General features: G+C 54.7%; 2 protein-coding genes across 3 annotated transcripts in view; one reads left to right on the top strand and one right to left on the bottom strand.

Moving 5' to 3' along the window:
- CNTN2 (contactin 2) overlaps positions 1–8,785 on the bottom strand; it is a 17,210-nt gene that overhangs the window by 4,204 nt on the left and 4,221 nt on the right. Inside the window, 15 exon segments of the mRNA XM_008644735.2 lie at positions 263–333; positions 891–1,040; positions 1,176–1,334; positions 1,674–1,794; positions 2,532–2,707; positions 3,011–3,138; positions 3,401–3,551; positions 4,390–4,519; positions 4,974–5,110; positions 5,928–6,103; positions 6,335–6,434; positions 7,004–7,213; positions 7,524–7,619; positions 7,901–8,076; positions 8,710–8,785. The exon segment at positions 8,710–8,785 is cut by the window's right edge and continues 19 nt beyond it. Coding sequence (XP_008642957.1) covers positions 263–333; positions 891–1,040; positions 1,176–1,334; positions 1,674–1,794; positions 2,532–2,707; positions 3,011–3,138; positions 3,401–3,551; positions 4,390–4,519; positions 4,974–5,110; positions 5,928–6,103; positions 6,335–6,434; positions 7,004–7,213; positions 7,524–7,619; positions 7,901–8,076; positions 8,710–8,785 — 2,057 coding nt within the window.
- Positions 1–8,785, top strand: part of RBBP5 (RB binding protein 5, histone lysine methyltransferase complex subunit) — a 35,094-nt gene that overhangs the window by 26,050 nt on the left and 259 nt on the right. The gene's annotated exons all lie outside the window — the stretch shown is intronic.

Here is an 8,785-nt window from a genome sequence, read left to right as displayed (position 1 = left end):
CACTATGTACCCAAAGCCATCCCCGTTCTGGTAGTCCCGCAGCATCGGCTGGGAAGAGAGAGGGAGCCTTGGTGCGTCCAAAGCGGCTTTTGGCTCATCCAAACTGGGATGGCGGTGCTGATTTCCCGAAGGAAATGTGGGCTTGGTCCGTCCAAACCAGCCCTTGGCTCAACCTCATGTCCAAATTGGGATGGGAGTGCTGATTTCTCCCCAAAAAATGCCGCATATTCCCACCCTTTTCCCTTTCCCGTTCCCAGCTCACCGTCCAGGTGATGATGAGCTCATTGGGAGCACCTCCGCCGCCGCCGAGCCCAGACGGTGCCACCGTCGGTGCTGTGAGGTCCCCAAAGAAAAGCAGAGAGCACAGGTTGGGTTCAGGAGGTGGGAGCAATGGAGATGGGCACAGTCATGGCACGACACCGGTGTCACTGGCTGGGACAGCTCCCAGGAAAGGGTTGGGCTCTGTTTTCAGCCATGAAAATCCCGCCTGGAATTCTGGCTTGTGCCTGACCGGGTTATGTGGGGGCACAGGACAAGGATTTGGTGTCTGAGGGGACAAGGATGGTGCTCAAAAGCAGGGATGGGGAGGGGAGTTTTATTAGGAAGGAGCTGGTTTGTGTTTGGTGGATTCAGAGCAGTTTTCCTGCTGTTCTCCCGTCCCTTCTGTCCAAGACGCTGGACATGGAATGAACATTCCCAGCTGGATGCAGTGCTGGGAAATGCAGCTCTAACCCTGCTTGTCTTTGACACAGAAATGGGCAAAAAGGCGGAAAATCCTGTGGTGGCCTCAGCTCCAGGAGCTCTCCAGGAGATGACTGATCCCTTGGGAGCACCCAGCCTTCCCTTCCCAGCAGTCAGGCACAGGGACCTGGGGCTGTCCCCACACCCACCTGCTTCCTTGGTCTGGATTTTGCTGGAGGGCAGACTGGGCTCCCCGATTCCCAGGATGTTGCTGGCCAAGACCCGGAACTCATAATCCATCCACGGGATGAGGTTCACCACCTGCGCCGTCTCCGCGTTGCCCTCGATGTTTACGGGATCTGTAAAATCCAACAGCACCAGAGGGGAAGGAATAGAGCGAGGAGCAGCACAGAGCCAGGACTGGCTGGGGGCCGGTGGCCTCAGTGTGTCACCAGTGCCACCGGTACCACCAGTGCCGCTGTGGGGACACTCACTGGTGCGCATCTGCTTCCACTGGCTGGACAGGAGGGTCCGGGCCTCGATGAGGTACCTGGCGATGGGGCTGTGGTTGTCGAAGCCGCGGCTCCAGCTCAGCTGGACGCTGGTGTCACCGATGTCCCTCACCACCACCCCCCCGGGCGGGCCTGGAGGTCCTGGGGGGATGGGAAATGTGTCACTGAGATGGAAGATCCAGAAGTTTAACACTCTGTGCGTTGTGCAAATCCTAAATTCACATCAGGCCTTTCTTTTCTGGAAGCTGGAAAGCCTCACTTCCAGCTTTAGCCTCTGGAAATGCTCCTAAGCCTGGTTGGGAAGGTTGGAAAAGACCTCCAAGATGATCAAATCCAAATTTGGAGTGAAAATAAAACCCACTAAACTTTATCATGGACATATTGGATGGTGAGGGGGCTGCAAGGCAAAAGCGATTTATCCTTGCACTGTGGCATTCCTTTGGGTTTCTCGGGAGCAGGGAACATTCCCACAGGAATTACCTCTGACAGTGAGCGTGGCTGACTCGGACGCGCTGTCCACCACGGTCTGGGCCGTGCAGGTGTAACGCCCCGAGTGCCGCAGCTGCGCGTTGGAGATGCTGAGGTCCCCGATGGCCTCCTTCTGCAGGGAACGGGAGAACACAGCGGGGACAGCGTCGGAAGGCGCCCGATCACGGTCCGGAATTCAGCAGGGTTTGGGTTTGGGTGTTCGGGTTGTCATGGAGATGAAGAAGCGGGAGATGGGAAAGGATTCCCCCATGGGTGATGGAGCTGGATGGATCCGAGATGGATCCAGCCCTAACCAAGGCCAAGCCTGTGCTGGGTCTGTTTGGCTTGGGATGGTGATCATTGAGTGATCAACGAGTGATCATTGAGGGATCATTGGTCAATCACTGAGCAATCATTGGGCAATCATTGATCAATCATTGAGTGATCATTGATCTATCACTGAGCGATCATTTAGCAATCGTTGAGTGATCATTGAGTGATCACTGATTGATCATTGAGTGATCATGAAGTGACCATTGAGTGACCACTGAGTGATGTCTGCCTGCCTTTATCCACAAGACTTTCCGCTCCAGTTTAGGAGGGGAGTGATCATGGAATCATGGAATGGTTTGGATTGGGAAGGATCTTAAAGCCCATCCCATCCACCCCAGCCACGGGCAGGAACACCTTCCACTGTCCCAGGTTGCTCCAAGCCCCATCCAGCCTGGCCTTGGACACTTCCAGGAATGTGGAGTTCACTTGCTCCGGGCAAGGTGATGGAGTGGCTTTGGTGGGCACAAACACTCAAATAATGAGGATGGAATTAATCTTCCATCCTTTTGGACGGTCCAGAATTCCCTCTGGACTCACCGTGCTGGCTCGCCGGTAGTGCCCCTCGGACTTGTCAAAGTCGATGGGGAAATCATCCAGGGACCAGGTGAAGGTGAGGTCCATGGTGGGGTCGTGGGACGCGTGGCACTGCAGGGTGAGGTTCTCGCCCACGTTGATGTCAGCACTGGATGGTGCCAGCGTGATCTTGGTGGCATCTGCAGGGAACAAGCGGGGAGGGCCGTTAGCTGCAAATATCCCATCCCAGTATCCAAACCCTCCCTTCCCAACTCCCCATCCCGCTCCAACAGCTGGAGCTTCACAGGAGGAAGAGGAGGGATTAGAAAATGGAAACGCTTTTCTCAGGGGCCATTTGTTGGTGGAGAAGTTTTGCTTCTCCACCTGAAATTACTTTGATTCCCCGATTCTTCTGGTTTTTGGGAGTATGACGAGAGGAGAAAAATCACATCATTCATTCTTAGCCGTTTCTGACTCGATTGACCCCAAATGAACATCCCTACCTCGGACAGAGAGGATTCCAGTGCTGTTGGCTTTGCCCATGAAGTTCTCGGCAAAGCAGGTGTATTTCCCCTCATCGGATTTGCTGATGTTCTGCAGGATCAAGGTCCCGTCTGCTGTAATCGTCACCCTGCAAAGGAAGGGGAGCCACACAAAGGAAGGTGAAAAGATTGGCTCGCGCTGCACATTTGGGAATTTCCTCTGATTTTAGAGAAACTGGGGACAAAAACAGGCGGGAAAATATTATGTAAGAGTTTGCTAAAGAGGAAATTAGAGGAATAACAAAATTCAGGGATGCAGCAGCACATTTGGATCGTTGAGTCCAGTCTTCTGGTAAAAAAAAAATATCATTTTAGCTACATTTTCTAGGTGGAAGCTGACTGTGCCGCTACCTGCTACTGTTGACCAGGAGTTCTGTCCCTTTGGTCCAGAGCACGGTGGCTTTCGGTGCTGCTCGTGGCTGGCACGGGATGATGACCTTCCCGCTCCGGGCTGCCGGGATCAGCCGCTTCACGGGATTTAGTCTAAAATCTGGAGCTAAGACTACAGGGATAAAAAAAGAGGATTAAGGCACGATTAGAAACCCTGCCCTGCGGGAATTTCAGCGCCGTGTGAGTGGGAATCGATTTGTTGTTGGATGGCTCAGTAAGAGAAGCAAGGCAGAGTCTGGAGAGCGGGATGAGGGAGGAATTCCTCAGCTGCTGGGTGGATCCTGACGCCTCCCAGGCGGGAATTACGTGGGACGGAGCGATGGGAATGACCCTAACAAGTGCAAGGTCTTTGAGAGACACAACGACAGCTGCTTTGGAACATGTCGAGGATAATCTCTTCAATATCCTGACCAACGCAGACATCCAGCTTGCCTGAAACTCCTCCTGGAACTGCAGATGGAATTGGGATTTACCTGTTGGCCTCGGTGTGTTAATGATGAGCAGTTGGTGCTCAGGGCCTTTAATTTATCTCTGGCATCTCCACGAGGAGATAAATTTTTGGACTAACATGGAACAAGTTTGGCAGAGCTCAGGTCCAGTCACCGTCCACCAAAGCAGGCGGAATGGAGGCTGAACTTTTTTTTTGGACCGCTTTCCTCCAAAAAAGAGGAATTTGTAATGGAAGAGAGGCTGGGGGTTTTTTTTTGTCCACTTCCTGTGGCTAAACAGAATTTTTTGTTCCCTTTCACAGAGAATTCAGAGAGGAGTGAAAATTTAAAGGCTTGCAGAGAGTCCTGTTGAACCAGCAACCACTTCAGTGGTGAGCGAAGCAGTTTTTGCCTGCTCCCATCTCGCTGCGACATCACAATATCAGGATCACATCAGGATATTAGGAAGAGATTTTTTCAGTGTCCCATTGGAACCCAGAGCTCTGGGAAATGAGGAATTACCTTGCACTGTTAATTCAGCGCTTGCATAAACTGTGCCATGCTTGTTCTCAGCCACACACTGATACATGCCAGAGTCCTCCAGGACTAGCTTGGAAAATCTCAGCTCTCCACCGCTCACTTCGATGCGGTTCTGTGCAAACAAGAGGATGAACCCATTAGATGAGAAAAACAAACAAAAAAAATGGAACTCAATCCTCAGCTGGGTCAGGGTTGAGTTTTGTCACAGACTCCTCGAGGCCGGCCTGGTTTTCCAAGGGGGAAAACGCAGGATTTGCTTTTATGTCTGCGTGGTCACTCCCGCACGTCGCCGGGCTCTGTTTGCTGAGGCACCTGAGCAGCGACATGCAGGTGACACCGAGACAGGCACGAGGCGCTGTTTGTCCTCCCTGCTGACCGGCCCTGAGTCCCTGCAGCTGCACGAAGCAATGGCTGGGATGGGGATCTGGGGATCGTGCCATGGCTTCGCAGCCCGATGGGGGCACATGGAGGAGGGATGCGGGGTGAGAACCGGGGCTGGGATGCAGGAGCGAGGCAGGAGGAGGGGCTGGGGCTGGAGGAGCGGGATCAGAGCTGGCTGGGGGTACCTGGGACGTCAGGGGCTGCCCATCCCGCAGCCACCGCACCGTGGGCCGGGGTTTGCCGGAGGCCACGCAGCTCCAGCGCAGGTCGGACCCGATGTCAGCCTCCGTGTCCGAGATCACATCCAGCCAGTCGGGCTGGGCTGCAGGGGACAAGAGAGAGGGGGCAGAGCCGAGGAGCTCAGCTGAGAGGTGGCGGTGCCAGGCTGGCAGAAGGATGTACCTGTGCCAGCGCTGCCGGCGCAGTTGTTGGCACAGCGGGATCTGCCACGGGAACAGCCCTGGCCTTTTGTGCAGCGAGAGGCACGGCCGGGTCCTGCTGGGCCCTGGCTGCGCAAGATCAGGGCAGAATCCAGGGCTGGGGAATTGGTTTCTCTTCTTAAGAGTAAATGCAGCCATTCCTGAGTCATCAAATCGTGGAATCATGGAATGGTTGGGGTTGGAAGGGAAGTTAAAGATCCCCCAGTGCCACCCCTGCCATGGGCAGGGACACATTTACCATTCCAGGATGTTCCAAGCCCTGCCCAGCCTGGCCTGGAACACTTCCAGGGATGGGGAAGCCACATCCCCTGTGCCACCATCCCCATCCACCCTATGCCAGGGCCTCACCACTCTTACAGCAAAGAACTTCCTCCTGATATCTCCTCTAAACCTTCCCTCTCTCAGCTTCAGGCCATTCCTGAACTTCAGGAAAAACTGGGATCAGGCTGAGGTAACCTGGATGTGTTACCTTGGATGAAAGACACTTCCCTGGGTGAAGGACACGTGTTTGAATGCGTTCCTTGGATAAAGGACACGTTTGGATGCGTTCCTTGGATAAAGGACACGTTTGGATGCGTCCTCTTGGATAAGGGACACGTTTGGATGTGTCCCCTTGGATAAAGTTTGGATGCGTCCCCTTGGATAAGGGACACGTTTGGATGTGACCCCTTGGATAAGGGACACGTTTGGATGCGTTACCGTGGATGATGACGCGGCCCTGGTGGGTGTCCCTCCCTTTGGCGTTCTCCGCCTCACACTCGTACGTCCCCTCATCCTGAAATCCCGCGTGCTGGATCTGCAGCAGGGGCTCGCTGCCGATCCACTTGGAGGACTGTGGCCCATCCAGCTTCCTCCACTTGATCCGGGGAACGGGGCTGCGGAAAAGCTGATCCGGTGAATCGGGGCTGAACTCAGTCCTCATGTGGCCACCTCAGTCCTGTTCCCGCTGGGCTTTGGCTTTAGCCAGTTCCTCCCTCTTCCCATTCCCCTCCCTGTCCGCGCTTCCACTGGAGAGAGAACGTGTGGAAGTTCTGCCATTCCCTCCCTTTCTGCCGTTCCCTCCCCATCCCAATCCCAATCCTGATCCACGCGGACGCTGCACTCACTTTCCAAAGGCGAAGCACTCCAGGGTCACCGCCTGCCCAGTCAGAGCGTAGGTGTCTGCAGGGAACCTGGCCTTGATGCTGGGTGCGAACTGCCGGGCATCTGCCACAGGGAAAACACCGCTCAGGGGACCTGGGTGACACCAAGATGCCACCCGGGGGTCTCAAAGGGCAGAAGGACTTCCCAACTCCTTTGTGTGTTTGGGTGAGGGGACAGAGGTTTAATTTTCTTTTTCTTGCTGAAGTCTCTAGAAATCTCTTTATAAAACCTCAAGGCTCTGTCATTCCTGAGAATCACAAAATCCTGGGATGGTTTGGGTTGGGAGGGACCTTAAAGCTCATCCAGTCCCCCTGTGCCATGGACAGGGACACCTCCCACTATCCCAGGTTGCTCCAATCCATGTCCATCCAGGCCTTCCTCCTGTTTAATTCCCTTTTCCCTGCCCCAGAAACATCCTTTAAAAATAGAGAAACTCCACGGATGGGAAACAGGGAATCCTGGAGAGAGATCCCTGCTTCCCTCCCATCCCAGCCCATCCATATTTTTGAAGCTTTTAAGAGAAGCTGGAGGATGATTTGGGCGCCGTGGATCCCAAATGCTTTGCAGTGGCTCATTAATTTGGATTTTTCCCGTAGGAATTGGCATTTTTGGGATAATCCAAGAGCACTGACCCTCCGCAGCCAGGCTGAGGCGGGAGAACTTGCTGAAGACGCTCTTGGTGATGAAGTCCATGTGGCTCGTGGCAAAGCAGGAGTAGTTGCCCAGGTCCGAGGCCTCCGTCTTGGCGATGTAAAGGTTGCCCGTGGTCTGGGAGATGAAACGTCTCCCATCAGCCGGGATGAAATTGGGGAATTCGTTCAGGAGCCACCGGTAGGATAAACCTGGGGGAAAAAGGAGAGGAATAAACTGGATAGGTTTGTCCTCCCAGCTGGGATGGACGCAGTGGGATTCCAGGCTGGAATTGGTCCTTCCATAGGGGAAAAAAGGGAAAGGAATCAACTCTGCAGGTTGTTGGTGTCTTCCTGGGTGGGATGGACCCACTGGGATTCCAGGCTGGAACTGGTCCTTGCGTGGACACACCAAGTCCCACCTCTGCTTTGTTGCTTTACAAACCCTGAATTAACCCTGAATTTCCTTCCCTGAATTTCCCAGAAAACCTGGGGGCCCCATGCCCTGCTGTGGCCCCCTTACCTGGGTAGTGGGGCGGGGGGCTGCAGGTGAACATCACCCCCCAACCCTCGGTGATCTTCACGGGGTCCCGCTTTTCCGCCGAGAATTCCTGCAAAACTGAACAGGCAGAGTGAAACCCGGACAGGGAAAAGCAGCTGGAGGAACCTCTGCGTTTCCTCTGCCCCTCCTCGGGCTCGTTTGGGCACAGGGAGATCCAAAAATATCATCGGCTTTCTCCATAATACTCCAAATCCTCCAAATCTCTATGGAAGCGCCAGGGGATTTCTCCGTGGGATGATGTGTTGGAGAGATTCCCTCCAGCCTATTTCCAGGCGGGCTCAGTTTAAGCCCAGCCTAAATGTGGTCGCGTTTAATTTACCTGGTGGTGCCAAACTTACAGCCAAAGCGGAGCGAGGCTTCCCTGCTCACCACGGTGCCCCTGGAATTGGATGCCACACACTGGTAGGAGCCGGAATCCTTGGCTTTCACGGGGTTGCTGATCACCAAATCCCCAGCCACCAGCCTGTAGCGGGAATCCGGCTCCAGCTTTAGCTCCGTGCCGTTCATCTTCCACCTGCCGGGAGAAGCGGGAGCAGGGACAGGGATAAATCCCCACAGCCGCACCTGTGGGGCTGTGCCTGGTGGTTTTGCAGCTGGGGTGGGGTTGGAGGTGGGTTTGGATCTCGTAGCTTTGGATTTTGTGCCCTAGGAGGGGTGGAACATCTCAGAATTGGGAGATTGTTGAGGTTCGAAAAGCCCTCCAGGATCATCGAGTCTGAGCTGTGTCCGATCCCCACCCTGAGCTCTGAGTGCCACATCCAGGAATTCCTTGGACACCTCCAGGGATGGGCACTCCAAACCTCCCTGGGCAGCCCTTTCCAACCCTTTCCATGAGGAAATCCCTGCTGATCTCCACCCTGAGCCGCCCCTGGCCCAGCCTGAGGCCGTTCCCTCTCCTCCTGTCCCTGTTCCCTGGGATAAAATCCCAAATCCCCCCCGTCTGCCCCCTCCTGTCAGGGAGTTGTGCAGAGCCAGAAATTCCCCCTGATCCCCCTTTTCTCCAGGCTGAGCCCCTTTCCCAGCTCCTCACAGGACGAGGAATCTCACTCCCAAGTCAATAATTTTCCATATATAAAAGTGCAGGAGGCAAAGCAGAATTTGGGATGGATTTATCCCGTTCCTGGTGCAGAAGGAGCCCCGAGCTCACCTGTAGGTGGCGGGAGGTTTGGCCCGTGCCCGGCACGACAGGGTGACCTTTTCTTCTGCCGAGCCCTCAGGGAAGA

Source organism: Corvus brachyrhynchos, unplaced genomic scaffold (assembly GCF_000691975.1).
Source record: "Corvus brachyrhynchos isolate BGI_N302 unplaced genomic scaffold, ASM69197v1 scaffold72, whole genome shotgun sequence".
In the NCBI taxonomy this organism is placed as follows: domain Eukaryota; kingdom Metazoa; phylum Chordata; class Aves; order Passeriformes; family Corvidae; genus Corvus; species Corvus brachyrhynchos.
This window is presented reverse-complemented; position numbering and strand designations above follow the sequence as displayed.